The following is a 24216-nucleotide window of genomic DNA, read 5'->3' as shown; positions in this document are numbered from 1 at the left end:
GGACACTGAAAACATTAAAGTTCCACAAGCTCACACTATAATCGATATCTATATATGGTATAATGTTAACCACCACAACATAGTTACCAAGCATAACTTGTCAATTTCCAAAGCAGGTGATAGCACGACTTGTTGGCATTAGCAGTTGCCAGCCTTTGGGTATTGACAAGTTACACTTAATAACGATGCTGTGGTGGCTAACACTGTATTCAGATACCAATTATAGTACAAGCATGGTAGGTTTGTTACCATTTTTAATGTTTTGATACTTTTATTTAAAAAAAATAGGTTTTTCTACATTTTTGGGATGTTTGCACATTAAATCAAACACAATTTTGCTGTTTCTTTCCGAAGATCTGAGGAAAGTTGCCAGCCACCCGAAACTGGTTACCATCTAAGCATTATTACATTACATTGCGACTGAGACCATTAAAATTTAAAATAAGTAATATATATCACTGTGTGTCCCCTCACATGACGATTCCATGTCTTAGAAATAATTGGTGACAATGTAATTAATATGTATAGGCGATATAACCAATTGACTTAAGCCAAGGAATATGCCGAAAAGTGCTACAACAGACAATCGGGTACGCTTAGTCAATTTGGAAAGAAATGGAAAAACGCACCACAGGAAATTCTTTTAGACATCTGTGAATTTGTAAGTGGTGAATAATCTTGAGGAGGGTGGTGAATAATCTCGAGAAGGAATGTAAGAATCCACTTTTGGGAAATACTGCTACATCATTGTGTAACCAGTATGTGTGCAGAAATATATATAAATATTCTAAAAAAGGGTAATGTGACTGCCATCCAGGCTGGAGTAAACTAAATGTGTCTACAGAAAGAAGTCATAAAAAAGTTGCATTAAAATAAGGTGTATTATGTGCAATTTCATTTTTGCAATAAGTACAGTGTGTAACAGCTTAGCACAAATTTATAATCACTTGCTTAATTTGGAAACTGCTAGATATTACAGTAATACAAACAAGTAACTGTGAATGTATAGCACTGTTCGAATTACATTTTCTCAATAATACGAAAACGATAAAAGTTCAAAACATTAACTCGCATCAACGAAACCTATATTTAGTATTGCTTTGTCTGTACACTGTAGTGAGGTTGACAACTCAGCAAACAACTGCACTCAGTCTCTACCAATTTCAGTCGCTGGCACAGTGTTTATTGCAACACTGAAGCATAAAGAAATCAAAGTCTGTATTGCTTAGAAAAGCCTCCTCCATTATAGTGAGGTTGAAATACTTTGCTGATGTCAGCTAAGCTGCATCAGCGTTTCTAGTAATACCCTCAACTGTTTATATTTCACAGTTACGTTGTCGTTCTCGTGTACGCGTATTCTGGAGAGCTGGGAATGCGTGCGAGCACAGCTTTAGTACGCTTTGTTGGGTGTTTTAATTCAACCTAATGATACATTTTAACGGCATAATGAAGCACGTTTTGGAATATTAGTTAATTGCGAATAAATTTCCTTTAATCGACACGGATTTTAGAACTTTCCCACAACCGAGGAAAAGAAAGCGTGAAAAATGCCACACTTCTGGACCCCAGCTATATGTTATCAAAAAGACGGCGGAGGTAGATTGGCAACACTGACTCGTAGTACAGGGCCCCTACACCTGCTGCCACTGCCAATCGACGAATCGTGAAACTGAGGCTCTTGCAGTGTGGGACGGTGACTGCAGCTGCTACATTCGGACGACAACATACACAAATAACAGGATAAACAATTATATAACAACTTCTGGTATGTCTCTTCCCGCTTTTCGAAATACATAAAAAATTCGTTATTTTTGGCGTTACTGAGTAAGCAGAGAACGGGCGCTAGGACGAGAAGGCAGCCGCGGTGAGAGCGGTGGGAACCTGCGCTGGGTGGAGTTGCCTGACCGCCGCGGCTCAGGTCACGGCTGCCCACGCGCCTCTCACCCGCGCAGACGCCGCCCGTACAACACACACCCAACACTTCACTCCCATTATCGTCTCTTCTGCATTTTATTTCAGCTCAGTCTAGCTGCATATCGAAGCCTAGCACGGAATCGACGCGTTAGGGACTCGGGGTTCTGTCTTTGAGGCGAGGGGGCTAGGGATAGAAACAACCGGTCGGTTAAAACCGATACCGGTATTTTTCAGTATTTGTTTTGTCTCGGTTATAACCGGTGTTTTTTAGTTCTTACTAATAACCAAGAAAAAACCTGAATATCAGTCAGTCATCACAGCAGCATAATTTTTAAATTATGCCTTTTTTTTTTAAAGAAAGAGTAATTTTTTTCGTAAAATCTGCATTGGTTGAAATATTGGATTATAAATGAAAATGGGAGAAGCGAGTAACAAACGCGTGCCATAAAAACTGGCACAGCATTCCTGAGACAATAATGTCCCTGTAGCCGTGTTTCGTGGCTTAAGGTGCAGTGTGCTAGACTTGCATCCTCCTTGTTTAACGGTAGTTTCTCGCTGTCGTCGCCGGTCATCTGTTGCATTGCACAGTGGCACCAACACTAACCTGGAAATACTTTTACGAAGTGATGTTGCAATGAAGTACAATACTCCATTTGCCTTAAAAGATTAAGGATTGGCCTACCATTTCTATGAAATAATGAAAGAGGGCAGAAATTACGCTAACACTAATAAATAGAAAACGTAAAAACAATTCATTCATAGTATACGATAAAAATACAAAATAGCTGATTTGCTGCCTGCTTCTACATCACACGCCTTTATCTGCCTGTAGCCCTCGAAAACGGACAAATTAAATCGAAAGACAGGAGTTCTTCAGTCTTAGTATTCACCCTTTAGCACCGACTATTCGTAATGCCCGAATAGTGGTATGGTCCCCGATTCCAACATGATTTTTGAGCAGAGTTTCAAAAAATTATAATCACAAGCAAAATACTGATGATATTTACCAGCAGTCAACTACCTGTCACTTTTAGAGAACAGCAGCTAACGATGGACGGACTAAGTTTTCTTTTATTTGCCAATTTAATTTAGTATTTTCATTCTATGTATCTTGAAACTTTGAGAGTCGAAATTTTTCAATCTCTGTTCGATTCTACGATTATTACAGGAGATAATAGGGGTAAAACAACGCAAATCGGTTGTTTCAAAAACCTGTATTTTTGAGAGGTTTTCACAGGCAGATTAAATGTGCGTGGAAAAAGGCACTTATAACCGAATCCGATTATTTCACCGATAACCTTCATCCGTAGTGTGTACTGGGCGCGCCAGATAATTTCTAGGCTCGGCACGTAGACTGCGTCGATGTCAATTAAATTCTGTTTTCATTATATTGGTAAATGATTCACAGTACCTCAGTGATATGTGAAATAGTTGTGTTATACGGTTTTTTTACAGATGACGGGTGTTTTTCGTTCCGCTCCAGACCAGTTGTACGAACTGTTCTCGGGGAAGACGCCGGATGTTGTCGTGAAACCCCAGGCGCGACGAACACACTGCCGTGTACGACTAAAGCCTCCTGCATATACCAGGTTAAGTACGAAACACAAAGGCGTGAAGGCGCCAAGTTCGGTGGCCAACGGCGATTTCCTGATCGGTAGCGGGAAGAACAGCTACGTCACCTCTCGGGCAATGAACGATTGACTTGGGCGCAAACGCTCCCAGTCCTACTGTTCGCTTCCGCCGGCTGCGCCACAGCCCTCCGTCCGCGCTGGCGCTCATTCGCCACCCAAGCGGCATCACTTGCATGACCTATTTTTGTGGTCGCTGTGACTTTACTATTCCCAAAGTTGTGCTAACAAGGGGATCGTACGAGCTTCCCCTTTACCGATTTGCTTCGTATTGACAGAGGGTGTCAGAGCGCGGCTAGGATTCCAACATATGTAAACAGGAAGATGCAACTTTCAACCGTTTTCGAGAAGATCGACTTTGAAAATTTTAGGCGTGTTTTTTATACACTTTTTATGGACGTGAATATTCAAAAGCAGTCCGGCCGACCGAGTAAAAGCGTTTTTCATATGCGCGAGGTCTCCGGTTCGAATATAGCTGCTGGTATTTCTATTTCATTCCCACGTAACTCTATTAACATATTTATTATGACTGTACAGATTATCAATATTTAATGATTCATTTATTATTTACATTATATTTATCCTAAAAAAGAGAAAAACTTTTTTCGTAAGGAGATTGAAAATAAAAGAAGGCACATGAAAACTTTCAATCAAATCAGTAGCCGCCGGATGTGGCCGAGCGGTTCTAGGCGCTTAAGTCTGAAACCGCGCGACCACTACGGTCGCAGGTTCGAATCCTGCCTTGGGCATGGATGTGTGCGATGTCCTTAGGTTAGTTAGGTTTACTAGGGGACTGATGACCTCAGATGTTAAGTTCCATAGTGCTCAGAGCCATTTGAACCATCAAATTAGTATAGTCATTTCATTAATATTATTGTATTTACTTTTGTGACAAGTATGATATGTAACCCACGGAGCGCTGCACGAACGAGTTGAATACTCAACGAACTGTAGATGAAGCCCGACCAACAGACATTACATGCATTGATCAAAAATGATAGTGCACTGAGAATGGCCGGTTTCTAGCTGAAATCTAGATCTGCCAATAAAATTTAAAAAGGACGACTGATAGCTGAAATCTATTATTTACAAGATCTACAGGTTCTTCTTCCAATTTCTCGCCAATGAACAACAGCGATTTCTGCAAAGACATTCGTGTGAAAAGTGAGAGCAAAGCAAAAATCATATCTGATAGTGCAAGTCGCAAGTTGTTTAACCGACGAACAACATTTTCCGAGTTGTCGATGTGCTGCTCACATTTTCCTGCCAAAGGGCCCAATTACGCTGCCAGATGTTTTGAAAATCTGTATGTTGGCGCCCCAGCATCTCTCACAACCTGCCGAAGTTGCGTGCTACGCTTACGAATTGTTGGCAACCCGTACAGCCAGGGAAGAATTGTATATCCTTTATGAAACAAAGTGGCAGTTTCCACTTTTGCTGTGTTAATTTCATTTGTTTACAGTTAGTTGCAGCCTGCTAGACCGATTTCAAGTGGTTTTGTGGTTCTGCGACCCATCCTAAAATATTGTTCGTGTGTGAGGCACACGTACCAAAAACGACTAACAGGAGATATTTAACGTATACAAAGGACAGTACGAACGGTCACAGGTTTGTCTGACCCGTGTACAGTGTCACAGAGATGCTGAAGAAGCTCAAATAACAGACGCTTGAAGACAGACTCGAACTGTCCACAGGAAGTTCAACAATGTGCTTTACGCGATGAATCTAGCAACACACTACAACCCTCTACGTATCGCTCCCAAAGGGATTGCGAAGGAGAGATTAAAACTAACTACAGCGCGTACAGAGGCGTCTGAGCAGTCATTCTTGTCGCGCGGTCTCAGGCACCTAGTCACGGTTCCGGCGGCTCCGCCAGTCGGAGGTTCGAGTCCCTCGGGCATGGGTGTTTGTGTTGTCCTTAGCGTAAGTTAGTTTAAGTTAGATTAAGTAGTGTGTAGGCTTAGGGACCGATGACCGCAGCAGTTTGGTCCCATACACCTTACCACAAATTTCCAGATTTCCAGTCATTCTTCCCGCGCGCCATACATGAATGGAATGGAAAGAAAACCTAATAACAGTACCCTCTGTCATGCCCTTCACAGTGGTTACCATTGTATGGAGGGTGATGAAGCGGAGTTCATATGGCTGCAATTGTCAAAATTTAATGAACCAAGAAATTCTTGGTTTCGGACGGTTTCTCACCACAGGAAATTCATCCCACATTATCGGAGGGCTGGGAGCAATTAGCGCCTCAGTTTAAAACAATTAAGGAATGGGTAGCTGGATTAATACATGGTGAAGATGATCCACGTGAAGGGCATACACAAGCAACAAGTGGAAATACCTGTCTAGAGGCATAAGAAATAGCTGATACCTAGGCTTGCCAGAAGAAAGAACTGCTAAGTATTCCATATACAATTAAGGCGAGAAAGCCTAGTGTAAGATTGGTGTCCCATTTGCTGCCGGAAAGCAAAGATTTTCTACAATCGCACATATTTTCAAGAATAATGGCAACATACACACGATCAACATTATTGTACGGTGAGAAACTGACAACAGGCTCTGACTTTGTTTCTAGGCAGTCCACACGATACATATCTATGTTGCCGTTACCATTTGCTCCTCTCTGCGAATGGCGAATGTTGAATACCAGTCCAACACTTTAACCGCTGCTCTATCTCGCTCAGTCCCAGACGAAAGTTTCGTTGGCTTTCTTGCATTCAGGTACAAGTTTCTTCTTTGCTCGTCAAAATAAACTTATTTTCTTTCTACTACAACCATAATCATGAAATCTAAAGGCTACGTATTTTCATTTTTGCTAATGTACAGAGAGCACGATGAAGTTTTATTCTGACACGTACAGTACTACAGCATAACAGAACAGCAGCTTAGTCGAACAAAATCGCACTGCTAGACGCACACAAACAAGTGCGCTTACCGGACAAATTTCCCCGCGCTCTTCGTCGATTGTCGGCGCATCTGCGGCCTACGGTTATCAATTCGAAGTCCTCTATCCTGGCCTGACTTCGTAAACGAGTAGTTTTTCTCCTCCCTGCAAAAATGCCAGACGGCAGGGCGGCGCAGCATATCGGCGGCTGGCGAGGCGGCGATAACGGCTGCTGCAGCCGTGCTAACACAACAAACCTATACACAGTCTTCGTCTCTCTTCCTGCGTGCGCTTCTAAATGACGTACGTTGGGGCATCGTAGCGTACTGTACACATAAAGCAAGACTCCGTTTCAAGTTCATAATCCTCTAACTTCTGTACCACAATGAATACAGTTACTGGTATTGTGTACATTTCACAATTAGGGAAAAATTGCATTTAACGTCCCGGCGACGACGAGGTCACTAGAGATGGATCAAAAACCCTGATTGGGGAAGGACGGAGAATAAAATCGGCTGTGTCTTTTCAAATGAACCACCCCGGCAGCCATCCTAAGTGATTTAGTAAAAACACGCAAAAATCTACATCTTGATGGCCAGAAGGGTATATGAACCGTCGTCTTTACGAACACGAGCCTAGTGCCTTACCACTGCGTCACAACGCTCGGTTGAGAGAGAGAGAGAGAGAGAGAGAGAGAGAGAGAGAGAGAGAGAATTCCCCACATTAGTATACGAGGGCGTGCTGAAAATGCCTCCGAATTTTTTTTATGAGACAACTTTTGAAGCTTTCTAAGTAAAACAAATGTTTAATGGTTGAATAACACTTCGGCGATTTTCTGATCTACAGCCTCCTCTGCAATAACAACCACACCAAAAACCAACTGGTGTACTATTCCATATCTAGGTAAGCTATCAGAGAAACTAGCCAAAACACTGAAATCCCAAACTATAAAACGTCATTTAATGTAAGAGGCACTACAGTTAATCTCCTATTCAACAGCAAGGGCAAAACAGATAAACTAAGCAACAGTGGGTTCTACAAAATAACCTGCATCAACTGCAATAAACTGTACACCGGTCATACGGGCCGGGCCATATCTACAAGGCCGACTGAACGTGAACGCAGCTGGAGATTAAATAAATAGGACTCCACCTTTGCTGTAGATGTGCTCAAAGGAGGACACACACACACACACACACACACACACACACACACACACACAGAAGTGCTACATATAACCAACAAAGGCAGAAAAAACAGCTTACTAGAAGCACTTGAAATTAACAAACACAGCTGGTCCTAAATGACCAATTGTAACTGAGCACATCACCACTCTTAAACTTTACACAATACAGTAAACCTGCTACTAACTACAAAGTGTCCCAATAGTAAACAAACTCGCAGCCCAATATAATGTAATATCCCTTATGAGTTTACATTCCCAACTGTAGCTCAACTGTAACAATGTAATATTTGGTATTTATTAATGTACAATTTTTCTGATAACAAAGTGTAACCCCCAAAGAAAACATCGCTGTTGTACAACCAACAATTAGTGTCCAGTGCAAATGATCACAACAAATAGCAAAAAATTGTAATTTTGTAATAATGTGTATTCTAAATAATTCTAACTATTGTCATACATGGTACTGACAAACCATAAAATGTGATTTATTATGTTAAAGAACAGTTTTACAGAACAAAAAGTCAAAAGACCCGTTTGACAATTCCAAAGACAATACAACAAGTGCGTTGTATCTTAGTCCAGAATGTTTGGTTCTTAAGAACACAAGCTCAAAAATGGCTCTTAGCACTATGGGACTCAACTTCTGAGGTCATCAGTCCCCTAGAACTTAGAACTACTTAAACCTAACCAACCTAAGGACATCACACACATCCATGCACGAGGCAGGATTCGAACCTGCGACCGTAGCGGTCTCGCGGCTCCAGACTGTAGCGCCTAGAACTGCAAGGCCACTCCGGCCGGCTAACACAAGCTCCTTGTAAACAATAGCCAGTAGTTATCTGAAGATGGCCTAATACGCCGAAAACTAGTTCATACAAATAAAAATCAGTAGAACAAGAAACCGCGTAAGTGTTATTCAACCGTCAATGTGGAAATGTTGTATCAAGAAGCGACCGAAGAATCCATAAATAAAACAAACGTTATTCACATTCTACATCTTTATTCTTCGTGTCTAGATATTTATTTGTCAACACCATCCCGCTGGCGACGAATACACTTCTCCCAAGGAGAGACTGGTCACTTCTTTGACGTAGCAACAACGTCGCCTCTGCTTGCACCGCTTCAAGCTAAGTCCTCGAGGGCATTCTTTAAAGTTTGCAAAGAGATCGAAAACGGATGGGGGCAAGTCGGGCAGTGTCTGGAGGACGATGGACCCAGGCTACTGTGGCATGGCGCATGTGGGGTCGGGCATTGCCATGCTCCATGTGTCGCCCACCTCGATTACAGCATGCCGATTCTCTCGCACCGACCGTCATGTTACACGTTACAGTTCGGAGTCATCTAGCGGCCGAGGGAAGCAAACATGTACGCATGAAGAATGAGGATGTAGCATATTAATAATATTTTATTTAAAAAGCTTTAAGAGTTTTCACATAAAAAATTCCGAGTTATTTCCGGTACTTTACCGTACGCCCTCGTAATATAGGTTATATTCTTCCTTCACCGCTGATTATTCTACATACGTTGTATTCACATCATACTCCACTATCATGTCGGCCTTTATTAAGAGTTTTGATTTCTACGTGTGCAACTTTCGTTAGCTTCCCTCGTCTCCCCATACACGTATATAAGCATCAACTGAACTAGCGTGCAGCGTTCGGGCGTCTGTACTCTTTACTGGGTACATTCCAACCCTCTAACAACCGCCGGCTCAATATTTCAGTTTACGCAAAAGACACTGTTTCTCGAACACTGTGACCACTTCTAGTGCCAATACAATATTTATTATTCGTCAGGAGCACTAGCACAGATTCTGGTGACGTGTTTAAGGGGTGAGACGTTCTTTCGACGCACAATATTTCCGAAACTTGTTTCCGAGGTACATACAATCTACAGTTACTTCGGCTCGTCTAAATTTAAAGTAAATAGCAAAGCCACGATGGGACTAGGTCACTTCCAAACTCTAGTTCGTGCGCCATTTACAATAATCTCATTGGCGACGGAATGTAAGACTCACACGAGCCGTAATTCGTCCATATCCAATGTACACGACGTTTCACTCCTCCTCTACGCGCAGAATAATCGATTGCCCGTTCAGACAACTTCCGTACATCGTAATTGACAACACTTATACATTGCCCTAGCTCTTCTCACTGGGTGAGGACTGGCTCCAGAATCCACCTAGTTACTATTTCTGTCTACATTTGGCGAAGTCTGTAAAAGCTCGGGAGGCTTAATTTAAAGATGAAGAAAAGAAAGAACGAAAAAAGAGCAAGTGTGAGAGCAGTATTGTGTGTATGGCATCTGACGTAAGCAGTGAGGGGCTCCGGACAAAGAAGTGCTCCTTAGCTGCAGCCCACTAACCCATTTGGTGTCATTACACAGTCCGCCGCGTGACCGGTGGGAACCTCGTCACGGCGCTAACTCCGTTCCTCTGTGTCAACGGTAAGGTCACGACAGGCATAGGCTCGTGCCCAGTGCCGTCCGCACGACGAATCGCCGCGGCCAGAATCTGAGGGCAACTTAAATCACAGTGACAATTGCAGCAACACAATCTTACGGTTCTGGTTTGTAATCGATCGCACACCCCCACTCGGACGCGTAAAATAATGGCCATTCTCATTATAAAGGTACACAGCCTTTTTAGGAGCTGCACTCCATCAATCACAGTGTGCTAATTAGCGCGTCACGAGCATTAACACACAATACGTATGTTGCGGCGCCGTGAGCCACTGATCACCGGCCAGACACTTCCGTAACCCTCTGCGCAGCCGCGCGCCACGAGCTAGTCCGCGGTGTCAATGTATTACTCGCCCTTCTGCACGGTTTGCACGCGAATATGCCCACAGACAAAACTCGTATACTTATTCTATAATGGTGACGATACGCAATTCCTTCCCGCTTTATTTTAGTAGTTCTGGAACCGGCATAACAAAGAATTATCACGATACTGACGTGGAAGCTGTGTTCACATGGTTACATTTCGTGTCGATACGCACCTTTTTCTTAGACCGTAAAGCGGAGTGGAGTGGCGTACAGAATTAACCTACCGCACCCTGTTTCTTCTGGACTGGGGCGATTGTACGAATACATTCGTACACAGTAAGCTATAATTTATCTATCGGATGTTCCGTTAGAGAGCTGACCCTTCGTGTTTCTTCAACACGACGTGGTGCCTACATATACCGCGCACTCATTGTTCATTTACTTCTAAACCACGTATTCCGAGACGAATGGCTCGGACATCATCTTCCAATTAGCTAGCTCGGATGCTTACTCGCTGTCTACACCATCTTATCTTGAGCACCTTTAGATGAGTTTCTGTGGGAGACGTCATTTCTGGGCAGGAATCGCCAGAGCAGTATAAATCAACTAGAAGAACCCTTATCCGTGGAATTCAGAAAAGTTTCTATGGAAGCGGGTTAATTTATTGCGCAGACAGTTAGTAACAGGAGTGGACAAATTTATCAAAAGGGTAGCAGTGATAGCACTACAATAATTTACGTTTCGTAGCAACACCCAAACGCATCGAATTTCTTTAATAAATGCGTCATCGAAACATAATAACCGACACTAAGGGTCAGCCTATAAATTTAAAAATTAATTTAATCGATAGTTCTGAAAGCCAGACGATTTCCAATGGTTTGATATGTTACCACTTCTGATGACAGACCTGCAGTGGTTCTTCAGAAATATAAAGAACCCGTGATCTTCACGGAAGTTATCCAGTGCTGGTTCATTATCGCAATCACGTTGGTATCAGTGTGTTTTGTTGGTTAACTATACGTGTACACCGACTCAATAGGGCTCACTCTTGACAAGAAGTACCGTGGCCGTTATTCATCTACGTTCTGGAGCCCGAGTATTGTGGAAGGCCTGTGACACATTCGGAATAGTCTTGCATGGCACGATTAACACCCATATGCTTGTGGGTCGAACCTAGCAACAGACTTTTCGAGTTTTTCACAAGTTTTGACATGATCCCTGAACAGAGATGTCTACAAAACATACTCTGAGTACGTCCTCCCAAGAAGTGCCGCTATGGTTTCAAAACGACGGGGCAGCGTTCAGCTAGCAGGCTACATCGACGACATACAGGTTACACAACGATGCAATCACGGCAGTGATCGTGATTGATGTACAACGAAGGCTTGAAGAAAATGAATCCCAGCACGGAAGCAGAGCTCCGACGAGGGTTCCTCAGTCGTCCTCGGATAGCTCAGATGATAGAGCACTTGTCCGACAAGATCAAAGGTCCCACGTTCGAGTTCCGGTCCACTACAGTTCTCATCTTCCAGCAAGTTTCAAATCAGCGCACACTACGCTGCAGAGTGAAAATTCATTCTGGGTGAAAATAAAGCCTCTGGACCGATGCCCGTGAAACATTTTCTTCTTCCGTGTGCGAAGAATCTGTTCTGGAAGTTTGACTTACCTTTTTGTTACACGTTGTACACCGTCTTACCTGGATGCAGGATCACTGTGGCTGTTGCATTAGCTTGTAGAAAATTGTACAGGGTTATCTCAGGAGGAAATGAAGACAGTAATGTATTTCAAGAGAAGGGACTTAGCAGAAAACATACACGACTTGTTCGCGGCCAAACATGGTTAATCCAATTCTAACCACTCCTATTCGCTATATGGTCATTCAGCTATATGGTAAAGTGTAAACAGATGAAGGGAAAAAAATTAATGCAACATTGTGTAGCTGCACTTCCGATGAGGCTGATCAGCATAAGAATGGTGCTCTAGGGATTACTCCAGCGCCGTTAAGAACATGAAGTCTTCAATAGAAATCGAACTGTAGCGTGTATTAGTGTTTCACAGGGCAGCTGCGACTGTTTCAGACTCTGATGAAATATGCTTCCGGCGATGGAAGTATTTAAACGTGTAATACAAGACTAGTTATTACATGTATACACTACAGACACGATTATGTCGCCAACGATTACTCTGCTAACAGTACTACACTGTGACACATCGAATATGGGGAATGTTTACTGTACTTGAAGGCCACGAAAAATTGGTTACGTGAGTTACACTTGGCAATAAAAAAAATTATCAATGGCGAGTATAATGGGAGAAATGAGAGTTAGGGATACGATACCTCACAAACTCTTGTGAAGCAAACAGTTTGAGGAGCTCCAAATTGTTAGCAAGCATTATGACAGCATATAATTATTTTTACTACGAAAATAGAACTATCATCGATCCCGAGACTTAATATGCCGACACACCAGTACGAAATTGCTCGATAAAATGCCCTTGGAGATGATGGGTTCTCTATACAAAAGTACCCGTCTATACCTTGCCGAACAACGTGTAAAAGTGTGTCGGTATGGTTTATATCAATCCAAGGATTCCAGTTTCAGCATAAAATCTACATACTAAATTATGTGAGTACTGTGAGAACAAAGAAGAGAAGTGGAGTGTGTTACCAGGCATGCAGACGCAGCGGAAGGTGCCCGGGTCGTCGAGGCAGGAGCCGTCGTTCTTGCAGGGGTGCGACTCGCACTCGTTCACGTTGGTCTCGCAGCGCGGGCCCGTGAAGCCCTGCGTGCAGTTGCACGCGAACGAGCCCGGCGTGTTCACGCACAGCCCATCGTGCTCGCACGGCGACCCTGAACAACAGCAACAACACACAACTTCACTACTCAGCGCAACGCTAGTTACAATTCATGTCATACAGCAGCTCGCACGTACAAGACAGAGAACTGGGGTGCATTTTTGTGAAGGCCGTCTCCATTCCTCCATTGTTGCTACACACACACACACACACACACACACACACACACACACACACACACACACACACACACAGAGAGAGAGAGAGAGAGAGAGAGAGAGAGACAAAAAAAATGGTTCAAATGGCTCTGAGCACTATGGGACTTAACTGCTGTGGTCACCAGTCCCCTAGAACTTAGAACTACTTAAACCTAACTAACCTAAGGACATCACACACATCTATGCCTGAGGCAGGATTCGAACCCGCGACCGCAGCGGTCGCGCGGGTCCAGACTGTAGTGCCTAGAACCGCTCGGCCACTCCGGCCGGCCATACACAGACAACTGCAGCTATTCCCTAAATAGCGACGTAGTAATAACTGTTCGTTCCGATTTCACTAGCTCCAATTATTTCAACGAGTACATGAGCAATAAAGTACGTCACCCAAATCAATAGTGAGAAACCGTGCTAAATAGCTAGATTACACTTATGCGAAAAAAGAAACTTGCAGCATAATTTAAAAGTTGAACTGTGGTGAGAATACAACAACTCTACGTAAGACAAGCGGGCAGAGCGCCCGTAAGTAGCCACTGAAAACAAACACGGAGCTTAAGATTTGTGTGCTCGGTTGGGCGTTGCCCTGTTGGCAGCGGCTTGCCTTCGCCGTCCCCCCGCTATAGAACCGTCTCAACCGAGCCAGCCACTTATGAGAGGCGAAGCTTTAGTGTATAGTGGAACCCGAACTACTGTGCGACTCGGTATTTTCCTTCGGTCCGATGCTGAAGGTGTAGCTTAGGTTGAGTGCCCAGAAAAATTCATCGACCAACACAATTCGAACTTCTCTGATTATTAGCGCGCCGCTCGATCACTGGAGCTCCTAAAATCACAGGGCCTATAGAACTAACAGCTGGGAATCCCGCATAAAAGCCTTTCGACCGATTCAAAGGTTTGGACGCACACTTACATATCTGGCACATTCTTACGAGTGACAAAAGGTAAGTGTTACGAACTATCGATTACAGGTTGCAGATGCGTGCGACGACGTGTAGTTTTCCTTATCAATGCTTGTGAAGAAACTGGGAGGAAACGAAGCAGACGTTTTCTATTTCTTGCAAAGTGCAACAATGAGGGCTCGCTTACTGGAAGGATCATCAATTATAATATCCTTCGTCAAATATTAAGAAGACGTTTGACATTTAACCGACAATTCTTGCGCACTATCTGGCGATAGTTATCCACATGCGGTATGAAATTCTGGTCACTACCAAGCTACCGATAGGATAAAGGGTGAAGCGCTTCTGCAGTCTAGAGATATCAGAAATGAAAACGGATTAAACACACAAATTCAGGAATGACACGCGTCTTCCACACAACAGCCGAGGACCAAACGGTTTAGAGAGAGAAGTTGAGACGATCATTTCTGCTACAAACACTACACTTACAGCGCGTAGTCCTTCAGCGTGAACTGAAAAATACAATGCTAAACAAGAAATCTTTTTACTGAGCTATTCATTCTAAAGTGATAGATGAAATTAATATAAATAAGGGCTTTTATTTTTCAGTCTTACTGTTAGTGAATAAATACTCTCGTTTCTTCTGCACACTCTTGGGCCTATGTTTATTCAGCAGCTTCATACGTTTGACGCTTTAAAACAATCGCCTATAGAAAGAGAGCGAAACGACAACATAAATCGTTCTTATATCTCTTTTGAGAGCCAAAGGTATTATTTGGAATTGCAAAGAATTACCCGAGAATAGGTAACTGCATCTATTCTCAAAGGCTTTGTGTAGACTCTTTCAGAGGGTTTGTAACAAATAAACATTACGAGCTCCTTCAGTTTTAAATTTCATCTGGACGAAGTTTGGAACCACTTACAGAAAAAAAGAAGTTCGGTATGTACCTGCTCAAATTTTCAGTTTCCGAGTCCGGATTCAAGCCTCGTTATTTTTAACAGCAGTACGTTGTCACATTATCTAAATCAGTCTCCAGTCTCAAATCGTAAATTTCACTAAAAATAAGGAACGAAAGTGAAACTTGACTCCCCCATCCGTATGCAACGACACTGGAGGGGCAGGTTGCAATGTAGCGCTGTGGCTGCTTCTTGCAGTGTGCTGCCGGAGGCTGTTAACTGCTTCCCGAGATAACGACCTGCCATTGATAGCACCCGCACAAGCATCCGAGTCCGGTTGCGTGGGCTCCCACACCTCTCACCAACACTTCCCTCTGCAACAATTATAGAGTTGCCAGCCTTGCTGTACGCGAAGGAAGTGTAAAACACGTAGATTTTTAATTTATTTATCGTGTCGTTTCACAAGTACACAAAAGTGTCTACAGTCAAATGGCAATGTCCGAATGTGACAACCAGTCGAGAGCACTTTGAGTAACTTGATGTAAGGTCCCCAGATGAGCGCCAAATGCACTCCTTAACAACGACCTATTGTTTGCTCCTCCGCTCAGCATTTGGCCAGTCCTAATGCAGCTCAGCCTCTACCAGATATGGCGTGGTACTTCCAATTCCTCAACCTTCTTTCTCGAATCTCGAATAATTTGTGCGTTGTTGGGTGGATGTTCGTTCCAGTGCTGTCACCATTTGGAGATCGCATCAAAAGAACCGATATTGTCTAAATCAACCTCGAATTGTTTGAGTGATTTCAGACGGGTTGGTGGTGTATCCTGTAGGGCATCATACAAGCGAGAGTTGTGACGAGAAGTAATCTGTTTTCCCCACACAGGAGCGCAATATACAAGAGCGAGTGCAACACAGCGTAGAGCACTGGGGTGCGCACATCAGCCTCTATGATAAACGGAGCGCTCTCTGCTGTCCAAATCAACGACCGGCTTGTCAAATAAATTTCGATCACTCGAACTGGGAAACAAATTCGTTTTCGAGAATGATTACAGGTTTAAAAAAAAAACAAAAAACAAAAAAAAACAAGGATTTCCGCGATCCAAATGATATTGTCTTCCGTGGAAAGACCAGTTTCGCCTGGGTCACGCAAACTACTCCGTCCACGTTGGAAAAGTTGGCAGATGTAAGCTCTGCCAAGCACATGGTACAACCGCTTAGCTGGCAAGGAGCACATAAAATGGAGGGAAAACATCAGTCTCCTAGCCCAACTCCAGAAACCCACGTCAAACAGCTTCCTTCCCGAAAATAAAATTAGTAAGTTAAAATGCACTGCCAAGCGCTCCGTCACTCTTGTGGTTCAACGTCATCGCGACAATTTACTGAACCTAGTGCAGTGCCAGAGCATCAACTTTAACGGTTCGGTTCCAGTGGTTATGTGCAGAAATGATATACTGTGTTCACGGCATACATTTGAGACTCACCAGAATACATGACTTTATGTAACTCGGACATGTACCACACTTATAAGACAGTTCCCATACGCCGAAAATACAACATCTTTTACTTTATGGAAGAGAGAATAGGGTGGAAAGTATAAGATACAGCTCGTTGATTAAATTAACAATATAGTAAGCCTGATATCTTTTGAACTGCAGATTGCCAAAATAAAGAAAGCAAATAAATGTACCTGGCTTGGATCCCGATAATATGTAGGAAATGAAGAATTAAACGATTTGACATAATCGAGGTTGTTAATACGGAACGTTCCAGGTGGTGTCTAAAACTAATGCTTCTTAACCAACATGCTACCTTTCTCAGTGATCAGTACATACGTATTTGAGGAGGAAACGATCTGTGCACTGTGCTCACGGTGTACGTATGTCTTTCTGCAGAATGCCTTCATATAATTTGATTACGAACCATATTATTCGGACAGTCCTATCGCAAGTAGGTACAGTATCCGTAGTTAATGTTGGAGTTTTCTCTTATGTCGGAAACGGAACAAGTTTGTACTACCTTCTGCGTCAGTACCATGCTCCAGCCTTTTGCGAATCAGCATCACGAATTCTGCTGCCGTGCAACAGAACAGTGGAGAAAGCTGACTGCAACAAGCTAACGTGCATGCACCTTCTGGCGAGGTGGCGCTACCTGCTGCCAAAGAACCTGTCCCACTAGTCATGAGAACGTCGATAGCGCGCTGCCTTTACAAATCTGCTTTTTATATGGCAAGTTCGCACAAACAAAAGGATGAGTAAACTCTGAAATGGACGGCTGGAAAGATAGGAAATTTTAAAATCTTCTGTCCACTGATGATCAAGTGAAATGAATAGTAGCAACCACCATATTTTGTCCTTACAGCCGCCATTACACTTACTTCGGACAATAGCAGGAAACTGTAATTGTTCTTTGGGAAGGGAATGATGGCTGAACGTGGTTACGTGTATGAAAAGGGTCGACTCTACACTCGTAACTAGGTCGTACCAGATATCGGTTCCTCCAGATCCAGAAAGCTAGCGCGAGATGGAGACACTGGAACACTGGACCTAAAATTTACGTGAGAGAGATTCAAAGCCCCGTCCAGCCATCCAGAATAACATTTTTCTACATTTTCCCTCAATCAGTTAACACGTAAGGTTGGGTGCTTCCTTCAAAAAGCTACCTCCGACTGAGCTAGCGACCTCGATGGCGACGAGGCGTGCAAGCGATAAATAAATGTTTGCAGACAATGATGGACTCAAGAAGAAACTTCTTCACTTCATAAATGTGGAACTGATTCGTTGCAAGTCGCAGCTACAAGAAGAAACTGTGTAATTTGTTTAATCACTTCTCCCTGAGGTGGTATGTAGTGCCAATTCTTCCACAAAAGTTCGGAAATAAACGAAATAATTTGGTGGCACGGAGATTGAAAAGATACACTTTCTACGGAATGTAATCAAATTGTATTAGAAACGGTGGTTATTCTTCGGGGAGTATCTGCGCTGTTACGATCAACTGAAGGACTAGCGAGTTGGTTACATGTTCCACACATCATTTAAACGATTCTTTTATCGAAATGATGTAGAACGAGTCAGTTTACAGGATATATATACACGATTAGTGTTACATAAGATTAGTTTTAGTTCTACTCATGCTACTACACTCAAAACTACGGCCTTTTTTAGGGTACCAGTTTTTAAACAGAAATTCGTCCATGGAATAGGAGTTGTCCAGGAGAAATGATTTTAGGTTAGTTTTAAATCTTGCTTTGGTAACTGTCAGACATTTTATATTATTGGGCAAACGATCAAACATTTTTGTTGCTACACACTGAGCTCCTTTATGAGCGACTGACAGTTTTAATAATGCGTAATAAAAGTCATTTTTTCCCTCTAGTGTCGTACGTGTTGGAATGGATTATGTAGGAAGAGCTGTCGCCCGAGTTTCGGATTTCTGAGCAAATTAATCTGGCACATAATGTTTAATGGGATTGTGGTCGGTACTTCGATCAGGTCCAATCCTGAAACCAACCTGAATTTTCTCGAACCACGGCAAGGTGGAAAAGATAGAGAGAGGTCCGATTCCAAACTGCTGACATATCATAGGAATCATGATACTGTCTAAAATGTTTCACTAACACCTGCGTTTAGTCCACCGTCGATCAAAGTTAGTAGTCTGGTCTACACCATGGACCAATGCTTTAGACCACCGTCACTGAATTTCATTATCGCCAAAATGCAATCGAGTCATTACCGTTCACCTGGCATTATCGTCAGAATTTAATTAGGTAAATATCGGTCTCTGGACTTTCGCTAGTTCTACATGCGCTGTAAGTACCATACGCGCAAACTGCGACCCATCGCTCCACAAAATATCTTAAGCAATGGCGTCGTTGTTTCCACCACTGAAAGCCACATCACTCACTTATTCCCGTCATCGATGGCTCCTGCGCAGCAACTGTGGCGTAAAAAACGAGCCTTATCGCTTCTCGATGGACCGTTCAATTACTGGCCCTCTGACAGACTCCAGATGGTTTTTACTCTATAACAAGGAAGCACGATGGTTGGCTTTCGTAGTATGTTTTGGTGGATACAACACTGATGGTTGTGTTTAGTGCTTCCCTGAAGTCTCCACTACGAAAAAGCACTGTTACCAGCTTACCTGGGTACGTGCAGTTCCCGTGCAACTTAACTAAATAATTGTTACCCTGTGCCTCAATCGAGCTCCATTGTCACCGTCGATTTTCTGGTAGAAGACACGTCTTCGTTCCTGACTTACGCGATGAGGGGAGCAGAGAGGAGAGGGGAGGGGAGGTAGTGCCAATTCCTTTCCGCAGTGTTGGTACCATTTCCCGTGTTTTGTGCTTATACGAAAGCAGAGGTGGCACACTAGCTAACGCTGGCATCGATCTGACAAGGAAACATCACCAACTGGTCCTCATGTTTTAGGTGGAAAAGAAGCAATATATCAGACACAGCAATGGTATGAAAATTTGGACTATAATTCTGATAGTATGTAGTTATGACCTTCTGAAAGTGCAGCTTTTTGTCACTCGTTCCGCCACAATGCAGCCGCTTACTGCCGAAGATCCGAGTATTGTACACTGGAGTGAGTAAGACGTTTGCGAGTATGCAGTAAATAAACAGCGATGCATTATTTAGCCGTTAACATTTATATTGTACGTTATTTTGTATCAATTTTAAAGTTGGTACTACTCAAGTGAAGTACAGGGTGAGCCAAAAATCCGTTAACATGTGAAAATTCAGTTCTTTCCGGAATGCTGAAGGTAAAGGTGAAAATTGACACACGTGCTTGAAACGACATCCGGTTTTATTGAAACCAAAAGAAGTGCACAAAATTATGCACAGATGGCGCTTCATATGACACAAAAGCAATAATTAGCATCACACCTGATTTTCAGCGAAGACGTTGTTCTTTATAATGAACGCTCAACGTGTCAGCAGTCGTTCAGCAGCAATACCTATAATCGAGTGACTTCATATTGTACAGCATGTCAGTAGGTATGATGAGAAATTGCCGTCGGATGTTGTCTTTCAGCTCCGTGAATGAGATCGGACAATCGCAGCAGACTTGCGACTTCAGGTAATCTCACAATCAATAATCACACGCATTGAAGAGGCCAAGCATTATGGGCGTGGCGCTATCCTCACCAAACCATGTGCGCAACACGTATAGCAATACGTGGTGGAGCGCCCTCCAGCAGGTATTTATGAGCCAGGCTCTCCTCCTCGCTACAGTTTATTTTATACAAGACTCTCGTGCGGCATCACTTACATGTTGCAGTCCAGCGTCATTTCTTGGCCAGTTTTTGCGCTCGTTCTTTGTTTCAATTAAATCCGCGTCATTCCAAGCAGGTGGGTCAATTTTTACCTCTCTTTCACAGAATAATGTAGGTAGAGTGCATTTTCCAATGTTAACGGGACTTTTGGGTCACCCCGTACATTTGTACGATCACGTTCTCTGACGTGACTGGCGTGGTGAAATTGCGAATCGAAAATCATTAGGTTCATTTCATAATAATTCTTCGGTTGCTTAGGTTTCTCTGTTTTGATTCTGTGGTGAGTGTATAACCTCAGCAGAATACCAATATGAGAATATTTGTAAAATAATACTGAACACGGAAGGGTGACAATTATTGAACTATATGAAAAAAACGTAAACTAATTACAAAGTACGGCGTGCACACACTTTATTCAGTATGTAAACGTCACCGCAGATATTCGGATTTAGGTTACGAATGTTCGATATGCCTGCCACCATTGGCGACGGTGTGGCGCAGACGAACGGCGAGATTGTGCATGACCCGTTGAAGTGCCAGAACATCGATGCTGTCGATGACCTCCTGAACAGCTGTTTTCAGCTCAACAGTGACCTTGTCTTTAACATAGCCCCACAAAACGGAGTCGCACGTGTTCAGATGCGGAGAATATGGCGGCCAATCGAGGCCCATGTCAGTGTCCTCTGGGTACCCAGAATGCGTTCAGGGTGAAGAGACTTCTCGATCGGGAAACGCAGGTTCTCAGTCCCCCAAATGCGCCAATTCTGCTTACTGACGAACCCATCCAAATGAAAGTGGGCTTCGTCGCTAAACGAAACCCTACAAATTCCCATCGTGGCCCGCGGCCAACCGTGTCAAACCGTTTAGAAGTTATGAGAATTTTATTTAATGTAGTTCAATAACGGTCACCCTGTATATGCGCATGAGGGTCACATATCACGTACTCATTTTCGCGTAGAGTAACGTATACTCTCTAAGATCAGTTCAAAACGTGTTGCGCAGATGTGTCCAACTCCACTCTCGTCTTCCCTCGCCTTCAACATCCCGCTCAGTCTGTCACTCCCCTGTACAGTGGTTTGTGTTCGTGAAGTAGGCTGCTCCAATGGGACGGAGCTAGTGACAATCGACTGGTTCACACCAAAGTTTAAAAGCAGTATTTTCAGACCGTCTTAACTGCACACTCAGAATCGTGGCCCAAATTTTCGCGCGGGGTCGATTGTTGGTGATGATATCTTTTAAGTGTGCTTTTTTTCCTGTAAGCTGGTTATTCTTTGTTGGCTGACAAATGAATATTTTACAGTAAAAACGATCTTCGTATGGTGGACAAGCAGTAGCTCTACGTCACACTGTCCGGTGGCGCTTGGCCACATAGTTCACAATCGAGGACGGAGCAACGGGCACGCTGACGGTGCGATGTAGCCCGCGTCACGCGCAGAATCCCGCGGCGCGTGCAAAATGAACAAATTGTGTAGCGTTGGGAGTTGGAAGTCGTGTCGGGAGAATAGTGGCGCATCACTGGGTAATGAAATGCTTCATTAGCACGCCGCCAGACAGGCGTGTTTTGTCTGCGGCGCGGCGTCAGCGGAGGGCGGTCCTGTACCACGCGGCCGGCCTGCCATCGGTAAATACTACATCGTCGCAGGTGTACTTCACAAGATAACTGAGCTCACTGGACAAAATAGTTGTCGCCTGGTGTGTCCGACCTAATAATGAGTTAAGGCGCCAGCAGGTGGCTCGAACAGCTGAAGTGGAGGAGTACACTGTTTGAGAAAGCCAGGCCAGCGTTCACAAGAGTCTAAAACAATGCAGTTGCTCATCTCCTTCTCTGTTAACATGAGACTGGCTTCAAGAAGGTGGTGGTTTACGGTTTAACTTCTCGGAGACGTCGTCGTCAGAGGCGGAGCAACGTAGCGGCAGTAACCGGCACCGCCCTTTCCAAAAGAATCATCCCTACATTCGCCTTACAGATTTAGGGAGATTACAGGAGACCTACATACGGGTGGCCAGACGGCGATTTGAACCCCACTATTCCCTAATGCGAGTATAGTGTCTGAAAGAATGTGTGATTACCTTTAGGCGAAACGAAAGTAATTGTGTGACTGAGACTGGAGATTTGACAAACACGCGGTGGTCAGAAACAGTCTGGAAAGCTTGTGTGTGTGTGTGTGTGTGTGTGTGTGTGTGTGTGTGTGTGTGTGTGTGTGGTGTTCTCGTAAGGTAGTTTAAGTAGTATGAAAGTCTAGGGACTGATGACCTCAGCAGTTTGGTCCCTTAGGAATTCACACATATTTGAACTTTTTTTTGCGTCGCTTTCCGATTTAATTAACATTAAATTAGCCAATCAGGTCGCTGCGCGCGTAAAATAAACCAGCCTCCCAGATACAGTTACTGTCAGTTGTTCTCACTGCGTAGATCGCGCACGGGACTGCTCAGCCGTTGGTTCGGGTTCGATCGTTGCTACCGTCCCGAGTCCAATTTTTTTATCGCTCTCTTGTTTGGTTTTAGGAAACCAGATGAACAGTACGCCTCCGTAGTTGAGTGGTCTGCGTAAATGACTGCCATGCGACGATCCTGGGGTCGATTCCCAGTACTGCAAAAGACTTTTCCTCAGTGCGAGGACTGGTACGGAGTTCACTGAGCCTCGTCATGCCAAGTGACGAGCTACTTGGCCGAGTAGAAGACGCTCCACTGTTTGGAAAGTCTGCAAAACGATTGAAAGTGGAGTGCTGACCACATACCCTTCCCTCCATACCGCATCCGCACGACGCCGCACGGCAGAAGATGTCTACTGGCCGGTAGACATCCCTTACGCCAAGGATTTCGTGTCAGAACTGCGCTACTGTACTCAACTCGCGCCGTGCGGTTAGAGGCGCCATGTCACGGATTGCGCGGTTCGAGCCCTCCCTCGTGCGCGCACGCGCGTATGTGTGTGTGTGTGTGTGTGTGTGTGTGTGTTTTGTTCTTAGCATAAGTTAGTTTTAGTTTAAGTAGTGTGTAAGTCTAGGGACCGATGAACTCAGCCGTTTGGTCCCTTATGAATTCATACACACATTAGGCTGCCCTCACATTACATAAAGCAAACGCAGTGACAGTTCCCTGAACACCCATCTCTAGTGTCATGTTTCCTTTCTTCAGCTCTCCTGGTCACACTTGTTTTAGAGTGATACGCATTTCCACTGCTCCTCACGGCATTTCGTTGCCAATTACGACGATTGTCATGACCGGTGGTAGGTCACAACGAACACGTCACACTAGTGATAGGCAGAATCTAACACTTCACTTCAAGTAATCGAGGACTGTTCTGAAAGGCCAAAACGAATCGAATACACATCTGAATACTGAAAACGGAGAAAGGATACACTCTCCGTCACGCTTCCAGCTGCACACACTGATATCTCGGATGTGTATACAGGATGTTTATAAATAATACAAAAGTAACTTCTTAGTCTGAAAAGGGAAACTAGGGAACGTAACTTACAGAAATGTTTGATACAGTACTGAATGCAGTATATTTCATGTTTTATTCCATGCGCGAATGGGTTTTTCCAACAATCGTGGAGTCATATAACGGTGCAGAGCGTGCGCAGTGTTTATGTCACGAATCCAAATTGGGTATTACAGTTCAGAAGCAAATCAGGACTAAATTTCGCAAGCCAACACCTCAAAGACAAACTTTCATTAACTGGCACAATCGTTTCACCGGCTGGCTGTGTATCGCATAGGAAACCAGGCCAGTAGCCTCTGACGCAGTAATT

General features: G+C 43.8%; 1 protein-coding gene across 1 annotated transcript in view; it reads right to left on the bottom strand.

The window, feature by feature from the left end:
• The window catches only part of LOC126471420 (neurogenic locus Notch protein), a 381291-nt gene that overhangs the window by 21135 nt on the left and 335940 nt on the right, over window positions 1-24216 (bottom strand). Inside the window, exon 8 of the mRNA XM_050099559.1 lies at window positions 13051-13233. Coding sequence (XP_049955516.1) covers window positions 13051-13233 — 183 coding nt within the window. The remainder of the gene's footprint in view (window positions 1-13050; window positions 13234-24216) is intronic.

This window comes from Schistocerca serialis, chromosome 3, assembly GCF_023864345.2.
Source record: "Schistocerca serialis cubense isolate TAMUIC-IGC-003099 chromosome 3, iqSchSeri2.2, whole genome shotgun sequence".
Lineage (NCBI taxonomy): Eukaryota > Metazoa > Arthropoda > Insecta > Orthoptera > Acrididae > Schistocerca > Schistocerca serialis.
Note: the sequence above shows the minus strand (reverse complement) of the source record. Positions and strands in the feature narration are given on the sequence as shown.